The 23432-nt window shown below is 56.2% G+C and overlaps 12 protein-coding genes across 12 annotated transcripts; 6 read left to right on the top strand and 6 right to left on the bottom strand.

Moving 5' to 3' along the window:
* Positions 1–269: 269 nt before the first annotated feature.
* Positions 270–671, top strand: L226DRAFT_564436 (DUF1909-domain-containing protein; the record flags this gene model as incomplete). Its single annotated transcript, XM_067683643.1, has 4 exons — positions 270–278; positions 346–468; positions 525–547; positions 602–671. The coding sequence occupies 4 exons, from the start codon at positions 270–272 to the stop codon at positions 669–671; spliced, it is 225 nt and encodes a 74-aa protein (XP_067542344.1).
* A 38-nt stretch (positions 672–709) lies between these two features.
* L226DRAFT_607024 (uncharacterized protein) lies at positions 710–1372 on the bottom strand. The gene is made up of 3 exons (XM_067685734.1): positions 1203–1372; positions 1112–1150; positions 710–1056 (listed from the first exon to the last, which is right to left on the bottom strand). The coding sequence occupies exons 1-3, from the start codon at positions 1277–1279 to the stop codon at positions 870–872; spliced, it is 303 nt and encodes a 100-aa protein (XP_067542343.1). The 5' UTR covers positions 1280–1372; the 3' UTR covers positions 710–869.
* Positions 1373–1446: 74 nt separating this feature from the next.
* L226DRAFT_475109 (WD40 repeat-like protein) lies at positions 1447–4740 on the top strand. Its single transcript, XM_067676653.1, has 6 exons — positions 1447–1808; positions 1866–2033; positions 2085–2479; positions 2531–2654; positions 2704–3381; positions 3437–4740. The coding sequence occupies exons 1-6, from the start codon at positions 1557–1559 to the stop codon at positions 4526–4528; spliced, it is 2709 nt and encodes a 902-aa protein (XP_067542342.1). The 5' UTR covers positions 1447–1556; the 3' UTR covers positions 4529–4740.
* A 45-nt stretch (positions 4741–4785) lies between these two features.
* Positions 4786–5681, bottom strand: L226DRAFT_451219 (uncharacterized protein; the record flags this gene model as incomplete). Its single annotated transcript, XM_067675000.1, has 6 exons — positions 4786–4837; positions 4892–4989; positions 5047–5172; positions 5227–5363; positions 5415–5493; positions 5547–5681. The coding sequence occupies 6 exons, from the start codon at positions 5679–5681 to the stop codon at positions 4786–4788; spliced, it is 627 nt and encodes a 208-aa protein (XP_067542341.1).
* A 245-nt stretch (positions 5682–5926) lies between these two features.
* On the bottom strand, positions 5927–6836 carry L226DRAFT_528017 (peptidyl-tRNA hydrolase). Its single transcript, XM_067679247.1, has 7 exons — positions 6649–6836; positions 6587–6592; positions 6479–6527; positions 6400–6425; positions 6244–6345; positions 6141–6193; positions 5927–6085 (listed from the first exon to the last, which is right to left on the bottom strand). Exons 1-7 carry the CDS (start codon positions 6672–6674, stop codon positions 6036–6038), a joined length of 312 nt encoding a protein of 103 aa, XP_067542340.1. The 5' UTR covers positions 6675–6836; the 3' UTR covers positions 5927–6035.
* A 298-nt stretch (positions 6837–7134) lies between these two features.
* Positions 7135–9387, top strand: L226DRAFT_475103 (DEAD-domain-containing protein). Its single transcript, XM_067676652.1, has 6 exons — positions 7135–7526; positions 7593–7792; positions 7849–7966; positions 8020–8321; positions 8375–8695; positions 8764–9387. The coding sequence occupies exons 1-6, from the start codon at positions 7247–7249 to the stop codon at positions 9214–9216; spliced, it is 1674 nt and encodes a 557-aa protein (XP_067542339.1). The 5' UTR covers positions 7135–7246; the 3' UTR covers positions 9217–9387.
* Positions 9388–9561: 174 nt separating this feature from the next.
* Positions 9562–10936, top strand: L226DRAFT_496829 (uncharacterized protein). The gene is made up of 8 exons (XM_067677580.1): positions 9562–9627; positions 9684–9786; positions 9849–9891; positions 9952–9964; positions 10020–10067; positions 10121–10175; positions 10229–10387; positions 10441–10936. Exons 1-8 carry the CDS (start codon positions 9613–9615, stop codon positions 10770–10772), a joined length of 768 nt encoding a protein of 255 aa, XP_067542338.1. The 5' UTR covers positions 9562–9612; the 3' UTR covers positions 10773–10936.
* Positions 10937–10993: 57 nt separating this feature from the next.
* Positions 10994–11526, top strand: L226DRAFT_528014 (uncharacterized protein). The gene is made up of 2 exons (XM_067679246.1): positions 10994–11250; positions 11301–11526. Exons 1-2 carry the CDS (start codon positions 11049–11051, stop codon positions 11396–11398), a joined length of 300 nt encoding a protein of 99 aa, XP_067542337.1. The 5' UTR covers positions 10994–11048; the 3' UTR covers positions 11399–11526.
* Positions 11527–11595: 69 nt separating this feature from the next.
* L226DRAFT_564430 (uncharacterized protein) lies at positions 11596–13413 on the bottom strand (the record flags this gene model as incomplete). Its single annotated transcript, XM_067683642.1, has 11 exons — positions 11596–11648; positions 11718–12030; positions 12086–12144; positions 12197–12254; positions 12307–12335; positions 12388–12500; positions 12558–12649; positions 12704–12870; positions 12929–12947; positions 13009–13104; positions 13186–13413. The coding sequence occupies 11 exons, from the start codon at positions 13411–13413 to the stop codon at positions 11596–11598; spliced, it is 1227 nt and encodes a 408-aa protein (XP_067542336.1).
* L226DRAFT_528012 (CBS-domain-containing protein) lies at positions 13331–16335 on the bottom strand. The gene is made up of 6 exons (XM_067679245.1): positions 16092–16335; positions 15582–15857; positions 15396–15530; positions 14811–15339; positions 14658–14752; positions 13331–14605 (listed from the first exon to the last, which is right to left on the bottom strand). The coding sequence occupies exons 1-6, from the start codon at positions 16287–16289 to the stop codon at positions 13688–13690; spliced, it is 2151 nt and encodes a 716-aa protein (XP_067542335.1). The 5' UTR covers positions 16290–16335; the 3' UTR covers positions 13331–13687.
* Positions 16336–18022: 1687 nt separating this feature from the next.
* Positions 18023–19056, top strand: L226DRAFT_528010 (uncharacterized protein). The gene is given in 4 exon segments (XM_067679244.1): positions 18023–18063; positions 18077–18500; positions 18563–18912; positions 18950–19056. 2 exon segments carry the CDS (start codon positions 18262–18264, stop codon positions 18903–18905), a joined length of 582 nt encoding a protein of 193 aa, XP_067542334.1. The 5' UTR covers positions 18023–18063; positions 18077–18261; the 3' UTR covers positions 18906–18912; positions 18950–19056.
* A 729-nt stretch (positions 19057–19785) lies between these two features.
* L226DRAFT_451880 (MFS general substrate transporter) lies at positions 19786–22202 on the bottom strand (the record flags this gene model as incomplete). The annotated part of the gene is made up of 15 exons (XM_067675037.1): positions 19786–19922; positions 19987–20012; positions 20072–20240; positions 20303–20304; positions 20385–20426; positions 20483–20574; positions 20628–20654; positions 20708–20729; positions 20788–20857; positions 20918–21217; positions 21285–21343; positions 21461–21766; positions 21828–21894; positions 21947–21967; positions 22031–22202. 15 exons carry the CDS (start codon positions 22200–22202, stop codon positions 19786–19788), a joined length of 1512 nt encoding a protein of 503 aa, XP_067542333.1.
* Positions 22203–23432: the final 1230 nt, after the last annotated feature.

Raw genomic sequence — 23432 nt, 5'->3', positions numbered from 1 at the left:
CCTGTTAAGGCAATATTTGTTCGGGACAAACAAAGATTCGCGCGTCGCGAATTCCAGACTGATATGCAAAGGGCTGTAAGATTATCGCCATCTCTTCCACGCGCGCATGCTGTGCTGCACGGACGCCGGTGCGTTCTTTGCAGGGCCTCGATCGCGCCGAGCTGCTTGTTGACCTTGTCCTGCAGTCTCAGTCTGCTGTCCTCCGCCTTCTGTCTCGGTCTCATCTGTCTCCATCTCTTGTACATCAGTCTCCAATTTCCACTCTCACGATGGGCAACGTACGCTTCAGCTCAACACGTTCTTGGACGGCCCCAGCTCAAATCGCGTCTTCGATCAATTTTGCAGGGTGCTAAGGCAGCTCAAAAGCGGGAACGCAACGCAGGCAAAGCCGCGAACGCCGCCAAGAGCCAGACCAAGACGAACCAAGCGGCGTTGAACATCGTTTGCCAGACATGCCGCCAGGCCTTCGTGAGTTTGCAAACTCACCCGTGTAGTGGCACCTGCGCCCTGACCTCTGCCTACAGTTGTTGACGACCCGTGCTCCGGCGTGAGTACACAATTTGCACCGTATTCGTGAACACCCTTGTTGACGTGATGGCAGTTTGGAGGAGCACGCGCAGAACAAGCACGGCAAGCCGATGGCGGAATGCTTCCCCACATACGGGAAGTAAGAGTTAGACAGATACCTGATGACTTCCCTTGGGATCTCGGGCGACACGCTTATATCTCGTATGTCTCGGCTTCTATAATGGGTTTTGCGCGGAGTGGACGGTTCTGCTCGTGCGATGCATTAGAGTGATTATAAGGATACAACTATAGCATGGATGTCGTGGCATATGATGGAGGTGTCCGCCCTGTCCGCCAGCGTATCATAGCGAAGTAAACGCGCCTGGGCTTCCGCCTCCTCCTGCCGCCGCACCGACTGCCTGCATCTTTTCCCCGACCTTCTTGTTCACCTCGAAGAACTTGGCGACGCAGCGGTCTATGCATACGCTCTCGCCCTTGTTGAGGTCGCCCTCCGCGTACCGGGTGCTGATGCATTTTGCGTGACATGACCTGTGGTGAAATGAGTACACGAGCCGGAAGGGCGCGTCAACCGCGAGGCACTGACGAGACGAGGCGGTTGAAGATGTCCGTGATCATGTCCAACCTGCGACAATATGTAAGTCTATGAACGCAACGCTGCTGAGACGTGTACGCACTCCTGAGTCGCCATATCTACACGGTCCTGGTTGATACCACCTGGGGTGGGCGCTGAGCCGCGGCCGAGGAAAGACATATTGGCAAGTTTTCGGTGGTGACGAAGGAAATGGGGTCTGGAGAACGAGACAGCAAAGAGTGCGCTGTCCGGAGTCGAGGTGGTCGCTGGGCAAGCACAGACGCGCCGCCGGAGCGCGTCATGCCCTCCTGCCATTCTGGGACAGAAAAAGTTTGCCCGTGACTTTCGCGTCGATCGAGTCTGCGACGGTCCTCTGCAATTTCTGGCGTCCGCGAGCTCGACGACAATTAACCTCAGTCTTCTGCTCTGAGGTCACTAGGGACGACACGCTATTGCCATGGTCGAGGGGACAGCTACGCTCGCGGTGCACAGGTGCCGTTTCGTCGACTTCACGCCCTCGGCGGTCACCGCGCTCTGCTTCCCTCCTCTCCCCCTGCCTTCCGTCAAGGGCAAGAAGGCCGCTACAAACAGCCGCTTCCCTGGTTTTGGGATCCTTGTCGTCGGACGCGCGAATGGGAACATCGAATTGTGCGAGTGGACGGGCTCTAATCCTCGTAGTCAAGCCCCTCAGGCTTGGGTAGTCCGCAAGGTGCGTTCGTAAAGCCAGTCAACGTCCGTCTTTCCTCTTGACGAGAGATTTTCCCAGACGTTGGTCGGACCCTATCCGTCAAAAGTAGAGTCACTCGCTCTCACCTTCCGCTCTCCGAGACATGCCGCGCAGGAAGACGTTGCTTCGTGGTCAAATCTCCGACTGTTCAGCGCGGGTGGAGGCAGCGAGTTGGTGGAGTGGGATATTGAGCGAGGATGCATCAAGGTGTGTTCACTTGCCGTTCCGCAAGGACGCGATGTGTTAATTGTGCTTTAGCGCACCCTGAGCTCCCAAGGCGGTCCCATCTGGTCCATCTCACCTAATCCCGCGTCCACCATCCTTGCATTAGGTTGTGAAGACGGCTCCGTGCGACTCGTGTCGCTCCAATACGACGAGCTCAATCATTTGCGCCGCTTGGATAGGGTCAAGAGCCGTATACTCAGCATTGCATGGGGTCCGCCGGTACCCCGGCAGTCGAAAACGCAAGCCACGAACGATGAGTCCGACTCAGATGATGACGATGACGAGTGGACGGACTCGTGGCTTGTGACAGGATGCTCGGACAGTAGCCTCAGGAAGTGGGACTTCTCCACCGGCCGCTCTCTGGAGCGGATGGGCACGGACAAGATTCGCGGTGAACGCACATTGGTCTGGGCTGTCGGAGTGCTAGGGTAAGTCAAGGTTCGTAGAGAAGGCAGGTCATATGCTGAATCAACCGACAGGGATGGCACTATCGTGTCCGGAGACTCGATGGGCATCGTGAAGTTTTGGGACTCCAGAACTTGCACACAGCTGCAGAGTTTCCAGGGTCACGCGGCCGACGTCCTCTGCTTGACCATCGGTCCTGTGAGTACAAACCTATGCTTCATGTTGCGCGTAATTGACCTTTCGGTAGGATGGCACCGCTGTATACACCTCCGGCGTCGACCAAAAGGTCACACAGTTTTCCTACGTCAAGACATCCCGAAGCTCCAAAAACCCCTCCCCTCTCGTTTCCCGTGCCCCTGGGCGATGGGTACAGTCCTGCTCTCGCCGGCTACACTCGCATGACGTACGCGCGCTGGCGATCTGGCCACCATATACACCTCTGCCCTCGTCGCACCAGCGACACTTCCCAGCTGACATTGCGCCCGTCCTCGCCTCTGGCGGCTTGGACATGTCCGTGGTCGTCACGCCCGCGGCACTTCCCACGGCGACCCTCGCGGGCAAGGTGATGAATCCGCTTGCGACGAGCACCCAGGCAACGTTCGAGGACGCATATCATCGCCGTTTGGCGTACACTACTGGGACCGCGAGTTCATCTGCAGTGCATGTGGCGAAGAAAGCCAGACTGGTGATGTGTACGAGGGAGGCGGGGTTGACGGTCTGGCGGATCGCGAAGAGGAAACCGAAGGGCGACGACTTCGATGCGGATCTGGAGGGGCCCAGCAGTCAGGATGGTGGCTGGGAGCGCGTCCTGGACATGGACCTAGCCGTCCAGACGAACGTTGCCGCCGGCGCCATATCGGATGACGGAAAGTGGATAGCTGTCGCGGACTGGTACGAGACAAAGTTGTTCCAGCTGACGGAAGAGGTAAGTCTGGCGCACTCAGCCTTGCTGGACAGTCCTGACGTGCACACTCGAGCAGAAGAACGGCGACCTGAAGCCTCGGCGAATACGTGACTTCGCCGCAACTCTGCAGAGCCAGCTCGCGAGCACCTCTACAGGAGCATCCTCCCTCACCTTTACGCCTGACTCCTCTAAACTCATCCTCGCCGCGTCAGAATCGGCGGCCGTGGTCATCGTCGATCTCGGCACCACAGATCGCGCTCCGCGCGTTTTGCGGAAGTTCGAGCAGCATCGTCTCCGAGATGGATACGTGAGAGGACGAGTTGTCGTGGGCCGCAAGACGTCTGCCTCCGCGAAGGGAGGCGAAGACGTGGAGATGGCGCCCGGCGATGCCAATGACGACGCCCAGGCAGCGCACGACGACGCAGGGTCCTCATCTGCAGAGAGCGACGTCGAGGACTCCAAGCTCATCCACACCACCGTTACGCGCATGGCGGTGAGCCCCGACGGCCAATGGCTTGCGACCTCCGACGCGCGGCGGCGCACGCACGTCTTCAACCTCGACGCCGTCCAGCACCACTGCACGCTCCCGACCTTCCCACAGCCGATCCACGCGCTCGCGTTCGACCCATCCGCGCCGAGCACGCTCGTGCTCGGGTTTGCGGACAACCAGCTCGAGGTGTACGACGTCGAGGCGCGGCACTTTCCCCGTTGGGCGCGCTCGCTCATCAACGCGCTCCCGCAGCGGTTCACGCACTTGCACGATCCCGTGCTTGGAGTTACGTTCGACCCTGGGTCCCGTGTAGGCGGGGCCGAAGAGGGTGGGTCGCCACTTCCGCCGAAGACAGCGTTATTCTGGGGTGCAACGTGGTTGTGCAAGGTCATTCTCACGGAGCGCACGCACTATGGCGGGTTTGAGAAACGCAGACGGGGCAAGCGGAAGGCCGCGGAGGCCAACCAGCCCAACGCAAGTGGGCGGGTGGAGGTGAGCGTGGAGGACGGGCAGCAGGAGGTGCAGCAGCGCAACTTCAAGCTCATCACGCACTATCGGCCTCTTCTCCTTGTTGACTTCGTCTCGCCCGGGCAGCTGGTCGTGGTCGAGCGCCCACTAGTTGATGTCCTCGCAAAGTTGCCGCCAGCGTACTTCAAGCCGAAGTATGGCGCGACGTGAGGCCTGAGGTACGGTATAGTGTATTTGAAACATGTCTATTGTCCTGAGGTGTCATGATGGTCATTATACGCCTTATGCTAGTGCTACGGTTTATCTACAGTGCGGCAAAAAGTAAACTATGTACTCGTGAGGTGTGACGAACAACAGATGAAGACGTGCTAAGGCTACATGGGTTGAGAGGAAGATCGTCGTGTACCAGGTTCCCGCGAACCACCAGAATAAATAGTGGAAAACAGCGAAAGAGGGTGCACCCTGTCTCACTGCAAGGTCCGACTAAGAGCGTCGTTGCGCTCTTGCGTCTCGTCCTCCCTACAATGTCGTGTCAGTCCAAATGTTGCAATCAAAAGAACCAAGGAGACATACTTTGCATTCAAGAGCGAGAGGTACAACGTCCAGAAGACACCGCAAGTAGATTGGAATGGTACGCGGTAAGGCAGGGGCATGAAGCGGAAGTTGATCAACTGCGGTCGCTATATTAGCAATTGTGCGGTGTGTCCGGCTAGAGACGTCAGACGTACCTGCGCCATAGGCCAGACCTGCCAGTTTGCAATGAGGGCTGGCTTGTACATATCCTGGTACCGCTGCCCGATGTGGTTCGTGTCGCGACCCTCCATGATGCCCATCGAACCAATAAAAAAGGCAAGCTTGACATCGCGTCAGACGAAGGACTCCCACAAGTCAACAACGATGGTACTCACGCCGACGGGTGCCATGAGGAACTGGTCTGCGCCGACGCGACGTGCGAGCGCGCGGAGGCTGACCTTTCCTGAGCCTCCTATTGAGCGCAGGGGGAAGTTGTGTTCAAGAAAGAAGTTCCAGCGACCAATGACTGGGCCTGGCCAAGTCTCAATATGGCATGCCCAAACTCTGCACGAGGATCACTCACCCATCCCGAATCCAAATGCAAAGAAGCGCAATGTACGGAGGATGTCGTACCGCGGCTGGTGCCGATGGTTCTCGTCCGGCTGCTCAATCTGCGACAGGTCAGAATGAGGATCCCGTTGGAGGAAGGGCGGACACGTACGAATCGCTGCGTGCACTGAGCGACGGCATCTCCGAGCGCGCTGAGGGCACCGTTCGTGAGAGCGAGGGTGGTGTATGGGTAGGATTCAAAGGATTGTTGATAGACGCGAGCAAGTGCGACGTTGGCCATGGTGATGTTCTGGGTGAAGGTAGGGACTGTGCGGGGGCTGCCCTGGCCCAGCGTCCATAAAAACAGGGCAGAAACTCCACCGCGCTCCTCGAAACTTGGCGTCCGGCGGGGCGGCCCTGTCCCAGCCTGTCCCACCAGCGCCTCTCTCACGCTAATATTTCGCGTGACGTCAGCACATACAGACCAAACGCCCACCAGCGAATTTTCGAGACCGCGGCCAGCCTTGGGCTATCACTCGCGTAACTGCAGCGAACTCTGGGGGAACATTCGATTGCCAAAGCAACGAAGCCGTGTCTAATAGGAACAGTCATCTCACACAACAGGCAACAGGCGAGACCAACACACGAGACAATGTCACAGCAGTCGTAGCTTTCCAGTCACCTTGTTCACCAACTCGATGGGCCCTGCGATCGTGGCGTCATGTACTGACTCAACCAAGCATAAGACAGAGCAACTGACCTGGACCGACACCAAGAACTGTGCGCGAACCAGCCGCAACCTGAGTTCGACCACTGAGAAGCCGTCAGCGAATGATCGCGAGGTGGAGAAGAGAATAACGTACGCGTCACAGATGGAACGAGCAGCCAAGTTCAAGCTCTTGGCGATCGCTTCTAGCTCAAGCAGCTCTTCTTCAGATTTGACTTTGAGTGCGATCTTTGCTTGACTGTGCATGCACATTAGAAACAGGACGGCCAAGCGACCCTTGGACCCTCCTCACCCAGTGCGTTCCCAGTGTCTCAGGAGCTGCATGAAGGTAAGCAGGCTGATAGTAACGTTCGTGAGGCCACAATACGCACACCGGGGTTTGTGTGCTGCAATGCCTTGTAGCAAGCAAGCGTTGCGTGCCTTGCCGAAAGACGTAAGACGTCAGGCGAAAGCGATTTGTAGAGGTCGCCCCAACCTACCCGCATCTGAAATTGCCAGTTAAATCACAGGCAATTCCTGGGTTTTCATGAGAGACACTCACTGAGCAGCAATCTTTCCTGTAGACATCTCGAGGTCTGTTCGAACAACCAAAGCCTGTCGACATATGCGTTTATAGTATCGCCACCACCTTAAATGCATGCGTGTTACGGACCAATTTGCAGTTTTCGAATAGTCCTGGCTTCACTGCGGACAAATCACCGTCAGCAACTTCCTCTTCGTCGCTTTCGCTGTCATCCTGGGCTTCGGTCGACGCGTCCGGCGTGTCTGCAGCAGGTGCTTTAGACTCTGGAGATTTCACATGACTTGACCATGCTCCTAGCGCATAGCCAGCACTAAGTGACGCTAGCAAAGAGACTGCAAAGACGACTGGGAGACCTGTCAGACCAGTACTAGCTCGAGAACACGAAGGTGTACGGACCACTTTGTGTAGTAGAGAGCGAAGACATGGTGTGTCGGCAAACGCCGGACCAATCCGAGCTCAATTTCCTCACTTTTTGTCCGGCGCTTCGAAGTTATCCTCCTTCCTGACCTTCCTGGGATACTCATCCTCTGTGCTTTCTCTCATTCGGCCTCTTTTTATACTCTGAGAGGGTTCGAACTTCATCTCGCTTGGATACGGAGGACAGTTGCTCATCGCCATGGACGACGCGCACGTACCCGCACCGGTGCCTCAAGCAGTTCCCGAGGGGGCACCTGAGCGCAAACCCTTCTCCGAGCTGGGGCTCTCAGAGAATACCATGAAGGCCTTGGACGAGATGGGCTTCAAGACAATGACACCCGTGCAGGAGAAGGCGATACCTCCTCTTCTTGCTGGAAAAGACGTACTGGGAGCTGCGAGGACGGGTTCCGGCAAGACTCTGGCCTTCCTCATCCCAGCTATTGAGCTTCTGCATAGGCTGAAGTTTAAGCCTCGCAATGGTGCGTCCTCCGATGTCCAGTTTTTCTGAGGTCTAAGGCTAACTGTGTCTGTTTGCCCCGCAAAAGGTACTGGTATCATAATTATTTCCCCCACGCGAGAGCTCGCACTCCAGATCTTCGGGGTAGCCAAGGAGCTCATGGCACATCATTCACAAACCTTCGGTATCATCATGGGAGGTGCTAATCGGAAAGGGGAGGAGATAAAGTTGGTGAAGGGAGTGAACCTGTTGATCGCAACGCCAGGTCGGTTGATAGACCACCTTGAGGTACGTTTGCATCCTCGCAGCGTTCTGGTTGCCGGTGTTCATTATCAGCCGCATAGGGAACGAAGGGATTTGTGTTCCGCAACCTAAAGGGTCTCATCATTGATGAGGCAGACCGGATATTGGAAGTCGGTTTCGAGGAGCAGATGAAGAAGATCATATCTATCCTTCCCAACGGTACGTTACTCATGAGTACACATCACTGTTTATGCCGGCTGATGTACGCACAGAGGGACGCCAGTCTATGCTGTTCTCGGCGACACAAACGACGAAAGTCACTGACCTTGCTCGCATGTCCCTTCGTCCCGGACCGCTCTACGTCGATGTCGACAAGACGGAAGCTACGAGCACAGTCACGACACTATCTCAAGGCTATGTCGTCTGCCCTTCCGACCGTCGCTTCCTTCTCCTCTTCACATTCCTCAAGAAGAATCTGAAGAAGAAAATGATTGTGTTTTTCTCGAGCTGTAACTCTGTAAAGTATCACGCCGAACTTTTGAACTATATAGATGTCCCGGTACTCGACCTCCATGTGCGTCTTACCGGCCCTCTCTTCCAATCAATCCCGCTGACAATGTGCTTCAGGGCAAACAAAAGCAGCAGAAGCGGACAACAACCTTCTTCGAGTTCTGCAACGCAGAGTCGGGAACACTTCTCTGCACCGACGTCGCAGCGCGAGGATTGGATATTCCTCGTGTAGACTGGATCATCCAATACGACCCTCCAGACGACCCCCGAGATTACATTCACCGAGTCGGACGGACGGCCCGTGCGGGCAAGGTCGGAAAGAGTCTCATGTTCCTTCTACCAAGCGAGCTCGGCTTCCTTCGGTACCTCAAGGAGGCGAAGGTTCCGCTGAATGAGTTCAGCTTCCCTCCGGAGAAAGTCGCAAACGTGCAATCTCAGGTGCGCACTTCATCATTACTTCATGATCGTGCAGGCCGCTCACGGTCTTGCCCCGCTTCTCTCGGCAGCTTGAGAAGCTATTACAGAAGAATTACTTCTTGCACCAGTCCGCCAAGGACGGGTACCGGTCGTATCTTCAGGCTTACGCGTCGTACTCGCTGAAGAAAATCTTCGACGTCAACCAGCTCGACCTCGCCAAGGTCGGGAAATCATTCGGGTTCGCCGTGCCCCCGCGCGTGAACGTCAACATCGGCGGTGGCAAGGGCGGTGCTGGCCGCTCTGGGAACAAGCGAAAGTGGGAAGATGGTGAGGATGAGGAAGAGTGGGAAGAGATCGACGCGGTCGATAAGGAGGAGGGCGACGCGGACGCGGAGGAGGAGGACTCGCGAAGAAGCATGCGGGAACAGTCGAGGTCAAGACGGAAAGAAACTCTCGGACAGAAGAAGCTGGAGAAGGAAGTGTACAAGAAGGGCATGGAGCGGAAGAAGATGAAGGCAGACGGGCAGCAGTGGAGTCGTTGACCCGGTTCCTGCTGGTCGTGGATCTCGTCACCGTCGCTGCGGTTCGTTTCTCCGTGTGGTCTGACTCTTTCGTTCATTCCTCGTGTCTTCAAGTTCATCGCATTCATGTTTTATGCTCTCGAATCTCGCGTATGTTACTTATGCATCTGTTATTGATATCGCGCTACCGGGATGTGACCTCCACGAGGCGCGATGGCTCCAGGTACACGGTGCGACGTCTGCGGCGTGGCCCCCGCGCGGGATGGGCCCGGTGATGCCACTTGCTGCGAGCGCTCCAGCGTCGCGCGCCGGCCCTAAAGCTCGACCTCGTGTGCGTCACCGCGGTGTCTCCTTGTCACTCGTCCACGTCCCGCTCAGTACTCACCGTTTCTCCCCCTAGCAGCTTCCAAGAGCACAATGGCTACCACGCAGGTACGCTGGCAGATAATTTGTGGCCAATATTAAAGGGCTTTGCTCACGTCGAACAGCACTACTTGTGGGCCGCGGGCCATTTCCTATTGCTTCTCTGCTCACTTCGGTTCTTCCTCGCGAAGTGTATGTTCAGAGACGTGTCTGCCTTCTGGTACAAAGGTGCGTCTGTGCTCTTTCTGGGGTTCGCGGGCGCGGATTGAGACGTGGCTTGTGGGGTTTAGCGAGCTTCACTGGGGCGCTCGTCAGTTATGCCATTGTGTGCCAGTGAGTACTCCATTGTTATCGGGTGTGCCTCCGGGCAGAAAATTCATGTATGCTTTTCAGAAAATCCCTTGGGGTATGTTTCTTCGAAGGCTATAGATGCTTGGAAGTATCCAACTGTGTTTCTCCAGGTGCCCCAACCTAACGCTGCGTGGATAAGGCGCGCCATGCTCGATGAGGTACGCTCCATAAACTCGCGCGGAGCTGTCTTAGGCCCTAACCTTGCTCGCAGAATGTTCAATACTTCCTCCTCGCGCTCTTCTGGTGGACTTCCAGGCCAGTGACTCGTACGTGGCTGTGGTTTGATGCGTGGTCAATCTCGCTGAGGTGGCACAAACAGTTGCGCTGCTGCCTTATGCTATCTTCTCCCTGTTCCACGCGTTGACTTTCACGCGTACGACTCTCATGCCCCAGTTCCTCCCTCCGGGTCCACCTGCCCAGCAGGGTGCTGCCCCTACCCCTCATCCTCTCGCCAAGAAGCTCCAGGTTTGGGTGAAAGGTCCGTTCCCAGGTGTGGTTCTCGATTGATGGACGCTCATCCTCGCTTCGCAGCTAACTACGACAATGCCATGAGGGCGGTCGCTTTCACCGAGCTCGTCATTATGGCTCGCGTTGTTGTTGGAGCGCTGACGTTCCGCATCTCTCTCATTTCACCCGTCATCTACGCCCTCTTCCTCCGCCAGCGTTGGTACCAGTCCAAGTTTACGCGCGAGGCCTTCGCTACCGTCCACGCCCGTATCCTGGCTTTCGTGAACAGCCCGGGCAAGCCCCCGGTGTTGGCGCAGGTCTACAACCAGGCAGCCGGCCTCGCGAGTAGGTTCGCAGGTTCGTCTTTGGGCGCTCCGAACGGGGCGGCCGCAGGTGCAGGGGCTCGCAGGCAGTGAACTATGTAACAACTATCCGACTCTCAATTCGTAACGACTTGGTTCTTGACTTCTGCCTGAACTCTCTGGTTTCAGTAGGACGATAGATTACTTGCCATATGTTGTCTATATAACGCTTATTTGCACTTGTGCGAAACCACTATACTAGGTCATGACGTCACGCTTAGAAAGGTATAAGGTGCTGGTCTTTGGGCTCTTGGGGCCCCGCATCTTCCAGTTGACTTGCAGCACAACCGTCACTTACTGCACACTGCTCACTCGCCTATACCAGTCATCATGACCTCTGTCTCCAGTGCTCTCGGCAATTTGACCCAGAGCATCACGTCCATTGCAGCCTCGCTGGTCAGCTCCTTCTTCGCCGTTCTACAAGCCATCTTCGCGTTGCTCCAGAACTTCGTCGGGAGCGTGCTCCAGCTCGCACAGGCCCTTGTGGCCTTCTTCATGAGCCTGTTCCAGGGTGTTGTTGGATTCGTCGCAGGTGAGTGCACAGCGAAGCAACACTACTCTGGTTACTGACCTGTCTCTCAGCAAACTTCTTCGCCCTTTTGCTTGTGGGCGGAGTGTACTACTGGTACACTCGCCGTCAGGCAGGAAGCCAATCCTCGAGTTCGAAGCGGATTACCTGAGCACCTCCTCGACCTCAGCTGGCAGTAGACATTGTCTGCCAGCAATGCCAAGAAATGGGATACATATGTACGAGTTACAATAACAAACCGAGTTGTGTGGTATCCTACCTGAGCAGCAACAAACCTAGAGATTGATGCGATACATAGTCCAAAGCACAGCTAATACAGTTGCCAAGCCCAGTGGCGGTATGCCAGTATCAGTCGCTATCGGTATCGGTGGAGGAACCGGTCTCGTCGCCGCCCTCCACGTCTGTATAGAGAATATGGGGTGCGTCAGCGCCCGCAGCCGGATGCACATGAGACTGTGCGGGCTACTTACCGATGAGGTAGTCTGTTTCGGCCCTCTTGATAACGGGAACGGGTGGAGGCGGACGAGGAGGGCTCGGTATCCGCGGTGGAGCGGGCGCACCACGGCCCTTGCCATTTGCCTGTCTCGACTTGAGCGTTGAGTTAGTAACGACCGGACTTCGCATGGCCGTCGAAGCTTGTGTAGAGATGGAGTGGGCAGGCGAGGATAGTCGCGCTGGCGAGTCGGGAGAGGAAGAGCGCCTTTCTCGATGCAGAGAGGAAACTGTGGAGGATGCTCGCAGTTTCGAGGGTACGCGGGAGGCATTCGGACCTGGTGGTAGAAGCTATGCAGGTCGAGAGTGAGTGTATGAACACACACAAGATACAAATCTGACTGACATGGCTCATAACCGGCGATTCTGAGTCGGCCTTCACCCTACCCGCTGCTGCTGGTGACCCTTCAATCGAAGGTATTCAGAAGATACCACAGATGTGGAAAAGAGTGCACACCTGTGACCTTTGCCTTCTTGGTCGGCTTCTTGGTCGGAGATACCGAAGGCGAGCCCGTCTACCAGGGCTATTAACGGCTGGCGGAACATGACTGGCGAGGAGGCACTCACCCTCTTCCCATTCGAATTGAGCGAATCGTCTGCGTGCTGCCAGTCAAAACACAATCGCCTCACGCTCACAGAAAAACGCACCCTTCTTCGCCTTAGACTTGCCCTTCTTCGGGGCTGGCTTCGGGTCGTCGAAATACTCCGTAGCTTCCGACACAAGGCGCGGAGACCCAGACTTACCAAGCTCATTCCCGAGCCTAGCTCCGATCATGAGACCAGAAAATTGTAACCATATGCAAGGATAAAATACGTACTTGGATTTTGCAGACGCATTGCGCGCGGCACCTCTTCTATTATTCAGGCCCATGCATCCACTCAGATGGGTGGCGAAGCGATTTGAGGCGACCTATGCTGGGCTTGCACTCCGATGGTTCGACGAGGGTGGTTGAATCGTACTCACCTGGCGCTTGCACTCGAGACATTCGAAGTACACCGTCCCATTACTCCCATTCACAGGCGTATTCGACCCTGTAGCCATGGGACTATTCCCGTCTCCAGGCCTCGCCTCGCCAGTCGGAGTCGGTATCCGCGACCCGCTTGCATTGTTCGACGACCCAGGGACGTGCACTAGGTTAGAGGAGAATTAATCAGCAGTGCTAGCAGCATGCTCACGACGCCCACGAACCTGCTCCGCAGCTGTACTCCTGCGTAAACACGCATGAACCGACACTGAGACACTGGGTGGACGCACCGCGTATGGCATACATCGCACACCGCCCTAGAGCGCGCAATCTCCTTGTGCGACTGTTGCACGACGTCCATGAGGATCTCCTCCAGCATGGCCGAGAATATTGTCGAACTCTGCATGTATACACAGCCGTTGAGTACAGTTGCGGCGTGCGCGGAGAGTCAGTGGGCGGCGGCCAGGGAACAGAGACTCACGAGGTCGGCGACGGCCTCATCGCGCTCTCGTTTCGGCATCGGAACACCCACAGCCCTCGACGAACATGTACTCTTGCTTGTCCGCAGGTGCCGACGCGCGTCGGGGACGACAGTGACGACAGTGAGAACGAGCGGGAGGACGTGTGGCGGCAGACTAAAACGTGACGGCGCGTGCCCGATCATGCTTTGCCACTCTTCCGGGACGCGTTGCGCCACGTGGGTGCCCATTGCTAATGGGCACAACAATATTGAAGGCGGTGTCTGGAGTCTGCAGACAGGCTGTCATGGAAAACGTCCATCATGCATTCTAGTCGTTACGCGTGAACAGGTAGGTCGTCAGGTATCGTCGAGATAGTGAGTGAAGGGTGCAGAGCACTATGAATCTCATATAGCAGGTGACAGGGTACTCAAACCAAAACTAAGGTATTGGGGAATCTAGCCATCCAATCCACACCGCGTCCCACCCCGGCCTATTCACGTACCCAGCATTACTCCATCGTCATTATCTTGTTAAGCGGGAGATGGTGAAGACGCCGAGGATAACCGCAGCGAGAGCACCGATACTTGCAGGGAGAAGCAGGTCTTTAGGGATACCCATGACCAACTCCGGCTGGACAGGTGGCGCCTGCGCGTAGGGTGGCGGAGCGTAGGGGCTGGGCACAGGCGGCACATAAGACGGCGTCGGGACAACTTCAGTCTTCTCGACCTCCTTCATCTCCTGCGCGGCTGCCGCTGCAACAGCTTCGGCCTGTTGGGCGCTCTTCTTCTCCATAACGTCGGCCCAACCTCTGCCACCCTGAATGAACAGGACAACCCGGTCGGCATGGCTAGAACGAGCGTTCTTCACAGCGTCGCTGACATCCGCGTCCGACGTGATGAGAACAATGTCACCATCCGCGTCAGTGTACGAGAGCGAGAAGTCCGTGGGGTCCGGGGGAGGTTCCGATGGGTCGGTCGTCTTGTAGCCAGTGAAGAAGGGATCTGTTGCGAGCTTGCCGCTAACGATCTCGCGCAAGGTTTCCACGTTGTCGTGACGCGCCTGGAAACGATGGGTACGACCGCTGGGGGTACGGAACTTGAACACATAGGTGCCATCGTCGACCGGAGCGGGAGGACCAACAATCGACGGGACTTCGTGCCCACCGTGCTTCGGGTAGCCTGCAAGAGCGGACTCTTGGTCATCGTCAACGACGGAAGCGGAGTCGTTGGGATGGACCTCGGAGTGCGGAGACTGTACGAGGTGGGACATGCTCCTCGAGAAGCGGCGCGAATGAGACACGCTCTCAGTCTGGTAATGAGAACCAGACACCATGGACTCGGTATCCTCGCCAGCACCAAGTGATTCGAAGAATCGTCCCCACATAGGACCACCTTCTGCATCGCCCTCTCCGCCAGCGGCCTCGGCGGACATGTGGTTCATCTGTGCAAAATGTGAATATGCTGCCGCAGCGTGTTTCGCGAAGGTAGCTAACCTGCTCCAACGTAGCGTATGTCAACTTGAGGACATCCACAATGGCGACAAGGCGACCGTCAGCCTCAACAACGGGCAAGTTGAGGTAGTGACCGACTACGATGCGATTGAGCACAAAGAGTCGAGGTGAGTCAGATGACTAGATGGTACTCACTGTGCATCTTCTTGAGTGCATCGTGGATCGTCAGAGTCGGAGGGGCAGTATCGGGATGCGGGGTCATGACCCGAACTACACTACACCGCGTCGAGTCCAAGCCCGCCGCAATCACGCGCAGGACGATGTCCTTGCTGGTGAAGATACCCGCAATTTTCGGCGCACCAACATGCCCCGGGGCAGCCGGTTCCATAACGCAGACGGCCGTCGTGCGGCGCTCCTTCATGAGCTTGGCAACGTCTTTGACGGTGGTCTTCGGCCCCACCGTCGCGGGCTGGGTGCGCGAGTCCATGACGGTCGTCAGGTCGGGCAACGCCGTCTTCTCCCTGAGGGCCTCCACGTAGGAGAGCATCGCAGCGGCCTGGGGGTTTGAGCCCAGACCCGCGCCGAGCTCAGACTGGACTCCAGCGAGTGCGCTGTACAGTTTCTCCGAGGCGGAGGAGCTACGCTCAACCTTATCAAGGGCTTCGTGAAAGACCTTGGTGATATCGAGCAGCCCGACGACGTTGCCTTCTTCGTTACAAACCGGCTAGTGCGGGGTTCCTCAGTACTTGTGCACAGTCAGCGCCCACTGTGGATGCTCACCAGATGCCGGAAATGCCTCTGAACCATCAGCTGCAACGCCTCTGTAGCACTTGTGGTGTCGCGAGTGACCATAGGGTTGCGGGTCATGATCGCGCTGACCTGGGTCGTATGCGGGTCCAAGCCTTCCGCAGTAACCTGTCTCCCTCTGTTAGCAAATGCAATGATGCATATAAAGCATAGACGCACCCTGTACGCCAGATCCTTGGCGGTGAAGATACCGCTCAGGCCCTCATCGTCGTCCACGACCAGCACACAGTCCGTCCTCTTCGCCGCGCACAACTGACTGGCCTCGGAGACGGTGATGTTCTCGGGTACAGTCAGCGCAGGACTGGGCTTAAGGGCCGCGACAGTGCCCTTCTGCACATTTGGCTTGTCACGGCGGCGGCGTCCCGGGGCGGGCTGGTTCGTAGTCGAGATCGTACGCTTGCGGGCGAGTTCGCCCTCTATCTTCTTACGGATAGCCTGGGTGTACGGCGAATCAGTTTTAATCGGCACTCGGATTGGTGTGCGACGTGGGGAGACTGAAGGGGAGGGGAATGCGACGCGTTCTGGGGAGGACGTGGGGGTCTGCGACATGGCACCTGATACACGTGTATTCCACCATCTGCGCCCGTGTCCTCCCTTTTACGACATGCCCACCGGATATAACGCAGCGAGAAGACAAGAAGACAAGGAGCACAGACAGGTGACACGTACCTCATCTCTCTTGCTCTGCTTCTTCCTGGTCTCGGCCACGGAGCCGGAGAGAGTCGACATGGACGCGTTTGACTGGTGACGGGAGGGAAGCGGGGAGACTGCGCGGTCTGCGGGAAAGGGAATGGGAGAAACAGCACGGGGAGCGCCTGCGCTGCGGTTGTAGGAGGGAGAGTGAGATGGCACTGGGATTCGTGACATCGACTGAGGACTCCTCCGACGCAAGCAGTGGACGCGAGATGTTCTCTTCTCGGCGTCTGTCATTCCCTGTTTGGTCTGAGCGGCTATGCACGCCCACACCCTCGGCCCGCCTCGGTCCATAATTGCCTTCCATCATGCCACCTCGGGCATGACCATGTTGCGTGAACCTCTAGAGAGTCGCAACTCATGAGTGACCCGCTGGGGAAGCTACCAATCTGCTCCTTGTCTTTCTCAAACGCCGGGGCTGTGGTACGTATGTTACGCATACTTGTCAATGAGTTTCGTATGCTACTAAACGGTTTGTATGTTGATCGGAATTACAGGGCAAACCCGCTTGATATCAAGCCTTGTAACACATTCCCTACTGCGGACGGGCCATCTCCCACTCCTTACGACTTCGCCACAAACTAGGCCAATCGAGCAAACCTTCAAACACATCTCTTGGTGAGTAGTGCCTCGACGACGCGCCTCAAGGTCCGGAAACGCGATTCTCTTTCTCTCACTAGTTGCGACGCCCTTGTCTGACATTTATGCCACTCTTCAGCTCTTGCCTCTGCTTGGAGTACGTACAAATCACTTGCGTATTGTTTTCAAGTCACAGTGGCTGACTATTGCCAGGTCATAACAGGAAGCGCTACTTATATGTACGTGGCCGCTTCTTTCAGGTTCGAAGACGCACTCACGGTTAAGCCTTAGCTTCTTTATTTGCCGTCTCTCGATGAGTACGTCTCAAAGCTTTCCGTTCATCCTTGGTAGGGTAGACTCAATATCATCTGTGTCCTGGTCGGTACCTACCACCGATGGCTCGCGATCTTCGCCGTGAGTGGACCTCCAACTGTTCTCCGGAGCACTGATGCTGACCGACAATGATACACAGGTCATCTTCCACGTCGTGCAAAACAGTAAGTTGGCCATCTCGTGCAGCACTTCAGTTCCTGATCGAGCCGCTACGACACGAAGCATTCGGCATGAGCACGTAGCGCGCTGCTGAGAGTGTAAGCGCATCCTCTTACGTGCCAGAAGGCACCTCTCGACCGCTCCTAATATTGTGGCCTGGGCTTCTGCAGACTGAACTCGCGCAACATCGAAGCAGCAGACGGGATTGAAATCTTCAGCGAGGCTTGCTTCGCTCTATCGCCCGCGCGAGACGCATGACGGCAATACGGCAGTGGAACGTTCCAGAGGTACATATGCATCGCTCTCCCCAACCCTGTGCAGTAACTTCAGTATGTCCAGTTTTGCGTGCATGACATGGCAGGAGTCTGACCAGACCCCGGCGAAGTTCACGATTCACCTGCAGACGGAGAGCAAGGGGGAGCCTGAGAGTGTGACGATGTCCCGAAACGAGAGTCGCAAGGATGTGACAATCTGAAGACCAAGAACGATGTCCCGACGTCGCTTGTACCGCCTGTTTGCTGGCTCATCCTAACATATGTATTCCAGGAAATGAAATATAACTCGCGCCGCGACCGGAAGCGGCCTGTCGTGAGTTTCCAATTGCATACCCACCGTGCCGCTCATCTCGCGGGCCTTCTCTTTGCCAATGGACACAATTTCAGCTGATGAACCGAGTCCATCCTCCAATTTGCGATCCGTGATCCTCTTGTTGTACGTTGGCCAACATACCCGATGTATGCCGGTCACAGTAGCGGTCTTGTCTCCGAGCAGGGGTGAGTGACAGATAATTGCGTGAAATACCTAGGATGAGACTGAGCGAGACCGTCAATTTGTAGGTCGAGTGCGGCGACCGGTAGGATCAACGCATGATCATGCAAATGTAGCACATCGTGGACAGGAACATCATCGCAGGCCAAATAATACTTTCTGAAGCGCCAGCGATTCGAAAGCGTATAAAAAGTCGTCAGAGGCGAAGGCGAGCTGCAGGTCCTCACAGCAGAACAACCTCTCTTCTCTCTTCACCGCAGCTCAAGCGCATCTACCCCACTTCCCACATCATCAGCTCTACAACGAGATGCGCTACGCTCAGATCACCCTATCAGTCATCGCGGCTGTCGCAGCCGTCGTAGCTCGACCCTCCGATTTGGATACTGTCGTAGCTCGCTCCGTCGAGCCTGTCAAGTACTTGGCCATCTCAAAGACCAACGACCGCATCTCAGCGGCCGAAGGCTCGCCTAACGGGCTGTACATGCTGCACAACGACACGCACGCAGCCTACTACGGCGAGGTGTCCGCCGACCAGCTCGCCTTCGCCCAGTAAGTCCGATTTACATGCTGCCCTTCAGCGCAACGTCGATGCTGACCCAAGCTCTTCCCACTCCCAGCTCCCTGAATGTCGCCCGAAGCCCCGACGAGTTCACCTGCGTCCCGTCGTGCAACGGCCAGCAGCACTCCGCGTCCGACATCCAGACCGCCGAGCAGGGCCTACAAGGGTGGTTCGGTGGAGGACTTTCGTGGCGCGGCTCCATCTACTACCTCTACAACTCGGTGTACGCCTTCGGGTGCGACTACGGCAACGGGCAGACGGGCAAGAGCAGCGACTATGCTGCCGCCTACGCCTGCGTCGATCGCAACTGCGGCAACACGCAGGGCGGGTGGGACAGCATCAACAGTTGGAAGGTCACGTACGGGCGGGAGTTTGGGAGCTTTGGATGTTGAGCACGGAGGACGCGGGTCGAGGAAAGCCTCGCGATGGCCAGTTGTTGCTGAGTGGGTCACCGATGGTTTCGTCGGACTGGGCGGTAGCTTTTTTCCTACTGGGTTTTTAACGCACCCGCTCCAGTACTAGTTCTGAGTTGAATTGTAACTCGTTCTGTTTATTTATGTAAAGACGAGTGCGATGGTGCGCCCTTCTCTGGTCTACTTAAGGAGGAGTCTCGGCGGAGGCAGGGGGCTAGGCTGGCGATTTGATTCGGTTCAGTCCGGTCTTCTCGGAGTGGTTCAGTTTCTTCCCGTCAGCTTCCAGAGGCTGCTGGCTACCAAATACCATATCTCCATCGTATGCATTGTTTGGTTCCTTTGCGGCGAACATGAAGCCAGTATACACACTTTGGAAGCTCACGGGATCCAGACAATCTGGGTGAAGCACCGGCGGACCAGATCGCGTCTATCCAGTAAGCCCTCCTATCATGATACACAGCTTACATCCGTTCCTGCACATACAGATCCCTGGCAGCAGGCTGGACAATGGTCATGTAGGCCGGGGCTGAGATCTGAGACGACACGGGCAGACCACAGCTGTTGCGAAGGTCGTACGTGATAGCTTCCGACCATATTATACAGTTCGAACAGCACCGCTATACCCCAGATTGCGTCCCATTATATCACGGTTTCACTGGTACTAATAGTGCGGTGATACACATAGTACACTAAGAGAGAATCAGTCTACTGAGCCCACTATACACCTATGAACGGGGAAGGAGTCTATCTATCGTCTACATATAATCCAAGAAAGAGGCTGTCACGGTCAAGTCTAGAATCAGAGCGAGCGAACTCATGAGGGTACCAGCACCACATTGCTGTTGACAGCCACCCGGAATCACAACTGTTCAGGGGGCTGCGAGGGGAATAGTGTCCAGAGCCCGAACATGGCGACGCATTGCGAGACGGTGATAATAGGGAGCGTCCGCGGACCAACTGCTGTCGAGAGCGTGCCCGTGATAAAAGGGAAGAGGGCTGTTGCAGGATGTCATGAGTACGCTATTACTATCAGCGGAGTGAGACAGATGGTTGAACATACCTGCGCCGAAGCTACCGAACGCGGCGCTGAAAGAAAACGGTTGTGGTGAACGGAGGCACCATCACTTAGAGGACGGAGGACGTACACGATGGCAAGGGACACGAGATGGACCTCCGCGGGGAGCAGGTCCCTCGCGATGCTGATGTTCGCGGGGTATATGGGGCCGTAGACCAATCCGACCACCGCCGCTGAGACAGCGTTCTCAATGAATGATGGCACGAACCAGATCAGGAGGTGCATGCAGAATGCAACAGCTGCCACGACGCGTCAGTCACAATGGCGCTGCTGCGTATATCTGACAGAACAGGGCACTTACAGCTATGTAGATGAAGGCAGGAAGACATGCACGACGGGGGATCAGTAAAACGTGATGGTCAGAGTCAGGAGCGTGAGCGCACATGCAGCCTTGGATTATCCACTTGCGTTGGCGGAAGGTCACTCTGTCGCGCCGGGGTGAGTTATTGCTGTTTGGAAGCGGGGAAGACACGGTGCTCACATGCTGCCTAGGTAGCCCCAGAGGAAACGGGATATGGCCATGCCGCCCCAGAAGCCGCTAGTCACGTACCCCACAGTATTCGGGTTTGCGCTCTGTCAAGGAGGTTAGGGACGCTCCGATGCAACAAGGAAAAAGACGAGCTTACTCGGAGACTCAGGAGATAGATGACGATCTGGGACGGTCAGTTGGTCAGTTGGAAGCGACGCTGGTTGTGAGGACACATACGAAACCCTGCGTTGAACTCTCGCTGAATGACAGCGACGATCAATAACCTGCATAGTTGGTTTAGATCATGCAAGACGTACCTTCCGGTGTAGATCATGGAGAAAATGGCAGACGCCCAAAGCTTTGGCTTCCTCACCGCCGCTGAGTACGCTGTAACAGCACACAGCACACGTCAGCCCTCTTGTCAGCACCATGCAAAGGTCAACTCACTCCTAGGACCCACTGATATCTTCTTCTGCAAGATAGGCGCGATGCTCTGCGTAGGCGACGCCTGGGCGGTCTCCTTTGTCGCCACAGTCGCAGCATCGGGGGTCGGCGAAGCAGACCGCAAAAGGGCCCACGCAAAGTCGGCATCGCGCAAGAGCTCGGTGCGTGTCGGGCAGAACGCGAACACGAGCAAGGAGGTGTTTATTGCGGAGAGCACGAGGGAGCCAAAGTAGAAGTTGGCCCAGCGGATCCCCGTGGCGATGATGCTCTGGCAGACGAGTGGGGCACAGAACGCGCCGATGGCTGAGACGAAGCACGGTAACGTGATGGTTAGGCGGTGAGTGGGACTTGAGGACAGGAGACTGCTTACCCCAGGAACCGTACATGTATCCCAGACCTCTTTTTGATATCGTGCATACGTAGACGTTCCTGTATAGTAGAGACGTCAGTGACCGACTCAAGGAGTCAGGTGGGAAACTTTGTACAATGTTGCTACACGGCAACTGCATTAGAGATGAACCCAGCTCACATAACAAATTCGGGAACTCACCCAAGATGAACGACCGGGAGAATGCGGAGATGGCATAGGCGACGAGCATGCTCGGAAACCCGCTCTTGCTGCCCATGATCATGAAGAACGCTGAGTGACAAACGCTCATGATAGCCAACGTGAGGAAGCGGCATCGGTGTATCGAGAAACCAAGAACCGATGCGTCACTGGCCGGAGGGTGTTGTAGCTTCCTACGACATAACGAGGGTAGCGGGAGAACTGCTGGAGTTTTGGCAGCAGAGAAGCATGTCCTGCCCAGGAAGCTTGTGACGAATTCAACGCACAAGGTGCCTAGCGCATATCTGCAGGAAGGCTGGCGTGAGCTCCGCACATCCAGAAGTGAGATACAGACATAGTACTGACCCCACAGCGCTTGCTACAAACAAGAGGGACGAAGTCATGAAGCTCAAATTGAAATCCCGCTTGAAGTCTGGGGTGAGGGTCAGTACTATGCAGCGCAGGTGGTAAAAGGCAATGCATACATGGCAGTAGTGTGCCGGTAACTGGATTGAAGGTATGCGCGGTTAGTCTCCGAACAACGGTAGCTCAATGATCGGACACTTCACCTCCATCTCCCCAGCCGAGAGTCAGCAAAGCAAAGAAAGCTGCAGTCAGGCGTATTCTGGAGCGCTCATTATGTGAAGGAAAGGTAGTCGTAGTGGTGACAGGTGGAAGACTCAGTGTCTTGGGCTTCTCGCCGCTCGATACGGAGGGCGAAGGAGAGGCGCTCTCCGGCATGGGAGACTGAGCAGTGTGTTGGAGGGCAGACGAACGCATCTTTGAGGACACACGGGGTAAAACGAATGTAACATATTCAGCATTTATGTGGTTGGGGAAGCAACAGGCTCCCTGTCGGACCTGGCTGGGCAAGGAGAATTGCACAGTCGGCGCTCCCTCCCTGCTACGTACAGATCGCGTTCCACGACATGTGTACCGTCCAGAAAGTAGGAAGACGGTCGGGATAGGACAGCAGTGAAACCGCGTGAACGGGAAGAGAGGGCGAGGCGTTTACATCATGGGCGCACCGGGGCCACAAGGTCTATGGGTTGATGTGTTCTGACCGTCGGGAGCGGTAGTCGGTGGCCTCGCAAGACCAATGCCCTGCCAAATACCTAAAGCCAAATCTGAAAACTTGCGGAGACGAGGATCAGTTGACCGAGAGTGACGTATAATTCACGAACATAACAGGCTCATCATGCTGGACAGCGCTCCGGGGAGTGGGCGGGGGTGCACGCGACCTGGCAAGCGGCTGTCAAAAGTTTGCGAGAAGAGATGTGCGTTGGGTCCGTTGGGCTCGAGACCGGGTTTGTTGGGGCCGGAGCGTGCACGGGTTGTATAGTTCTGGGAGTCTGCGATATTCGCGACGTCGGAGGGTGCGTCTCCACACGGCGGGCAACTGGGGATGTTCGACCTCGTAAAAGTCTTGTGAAAGTCTTGTAGGAGACCGGATTTTACTGTCCTCGTTGCGAAGATGTCCACGTACGGAAAAGACGGTCTGTAACAAGGCTGGAGCAGAGCTGTTCAGGTCTGAACAAGGTCGCCTGGTCACGTGCCGGAACAGGTCTGTGACATATAGACAGTTACAAATATATTCCGTGCCGGCAAAGCCGTGTGATCTGTGACATATTACCACGCGGTCACCGTCCTCCGTCGACCTTGTAACAGTCCAACTCGTACTTTACTGTTCCGCATCGTGACTGCTTTGCTCTCACTTAACCTGTCCTGGCCTGTAACATGAGACGAACATGCCAACTGTGACTCCCCTTTTCCACTCCTGAAAAGGCTATGTATCACGAACCTTTTACGAGCCTCCTACGGCGTGCAAGATGCCATGACAAGGTGACCTGGTCGCCCATGTAACAGGCTAAGATCAAATCAAGGAGCACCGGCGAAGGAGGGAAGCGGAGGGAGGGGGCGGAGGAGGCGGAGGAGGGCAGAGGGGACGGAGGAGGCGGAGGAGGGCAGAGG

This window comes from Lentinus tigrinus (assembly GCF_003813185.1).
Source record: "Lentinus tigrinus ALCF2SS1-7 unplaced genomic scaffold L226scaffold_1, whole genome shotgun sequence".
NCBI lineage: Eukaryota > Fungi > Basidiomycota > Agaricomycetes > Polyporales > Polyporaceae > Lentinus > Lentinus tigrinus.
Note: the sequence above shows the minus strand (reverse complement) of the source record. Positions and strands in the feature narration are given on the sequence as shown.

What these genes read in the sequence shown, in the direction of transcription:
- L226DRAFT_528017 (XM_067679247.1), bottom strand. Translation starts at nt 6,674, where the DNA reads ATGTCTACAGGAAAGATTGCTGCTCA. An exon ending in TGCAGCACACAAACCCCGGT is followed by an intron (nt 6,426 to 6,478) that starts GTGCGTATTGTG and finishes ACCTTCATGCAG; the next exon opens with CTCCTGAGACACTGGGAACG. An exon ending in GCTCGTTCCATCTGTGACGC is followed by an intron (nt 6,194 to 6,243) that starts GTACGTTATTCT and finishes ACGGCTTCTCAG; the next exon opens with TGGTCGAACTCAGGTTGCGG.
- L226DRAFT_528012 (XM_067679245.1), bottom strand. Translation starts at nt 16,289, where the DNA reads ATGTCACGAATCCCAGTGCCATCTCACTCTCCCTCCTACAACCGCAGC. An exon ending in AGCAGAGCAAGAGAGATGAG is followed by an intron (nt 15,858 to 16,091) that starts GTACGTGTCACC and finishes CCGTACACCCAG; the next exon opens with GCTATCCGTAAGAAGATAGA. An exon ending in CATACGCTACGTTGGAGCAG is followed by an intron (nt 14,606 to 14,657) that starts GTTAGCTACCTT and finishes CATTTTGCACAG; the next exon opens with ATGAACCACATGTCCGCCGA.
- L226DRAFT_475103 (XM_067676652.1), top strand. Translation starts at nt 7,247, where the DNA reads ATGGACGACGCGCACGTACCCGCACCGGTGCCTCAAGCAGTTCCCGAG. An exon ending in GAAGTTTAAGCCTCGCAATG is followed by an intron (nt 7,527 to 7,592) that starts GTGCGTCCTCCG and finishes GCCCCGCAAAAG; the next exon opens with GTACTGGTATCATAATTATT. An exon ending in GGTTGATAGACCACCTTGAG is followed by an intron (nt 7,793 to 7,848) that starts GTACGTTTGCAT and finishes TCAGCCGCATAG; the next exon opens with GGAACGAAGGGATTTGTGTT.
- L226DRAFT_528014 (XM_067679246.1), top strand. Translation starts at nt 11,049, where the DNA reads ATGACCTCTGTCTCCAGTGCTCTCGGCAATTTGACCCAGAGCATCACG. An exon ending in TGTTGTTGGATTCGTCGCAG is followed by an intron (nt 11,251 to 11,300) that starts GTGAGTGCACAG and finishes CCTGTCTCTCAG; the next exon opens with CAAACTTCTTCGCCCTTTTG.
- L226DRAFT_475109 (XM_067676653.1), top strand. Translation starts at nt 1,557, where the DNA reads ATGGTCGAGGGGACAGCTACGCTCGCGGTGCACAGGTGCCGTTTCGTC. An exon ending in TTGAGCGAGGATGCATCAAG is followed by an intron (nt 2,034 to 2,084) that starts GTGTGTTCACTT and finishes ATTGTGCTTTAG; the next exon opens with CGCACCCTGAGCTCCCAAGG. An exon ending in TGGGCTGTCGGAGTGCTAGG is followed by an intron (nt 2,480 to 2,530) that starts GTAAGTCAAGGT and finishes ATCAACCGACAG; the next exon opens with GGATGGCACTATCGTGTCCG.
- L226DRAFT_607024 (XM_067685734.1), bottom strand. Translation starts at nt 1,279, where the DNA reads ATGTCTTTCCTCGGCCGCGGCTCAGCGCCCACCCCAGGTGGTATCAAC. An exon ending in GTAGATATGGCGACTCAGGA is followed by an intron (nt 1,151 to 1,202) that starts GTGCGTACACGT and finishes ATATTGTCGCAG; the next exon opens with GTTGGACATGATCACGGACA. An exon ending in ATCTTCAACCGCCTCGTCTC is followed by an intron (nt 1,057 to 1,111) that starts GTCAGTGCCTCG and finishes ATTTCACCACAG; the next exon opens with GTCATGTCACGCAAAATGCA.
- L226DRAFT_496829 (XM_067677580.1), top strand. An exon ending in GTCTGCCTTCTGGTACAAAG is followed by an intron (nt 9,787 to 9,848) that starts GTGCGTCTGTGC and finishes TGTGGGGTTTAG; the next exon opens with CGAGCTTCACTGGGGCGCTC. An exon ending in GCTCCAGGTTTGGGTGAAAG is followed by an intron (nt 10,388 to 10,440) that starts GTCCGTTCCCAG and finishes CTCGCTTCGCAG; the next exon opens with CTAACTACGACAATGCCATG.
- L226DRAFT_528010 (XM_067679244.1), top strand. Translation starts at nt 18,262, where the DNA reads ATGCGCTACGCTCAGATCACCCTATCAGTCATCGCGGCTGTCGCAGCC. An exon ending in GCCGACCAGCTCGCCTTCGC is followed by an intron (nt 18,501 to 18,562) that starts CCAGTAAGTCCG and finishes CCAAGCTCTTCC; the next exon opens with CACTCCCAGCTCCCTGAATG.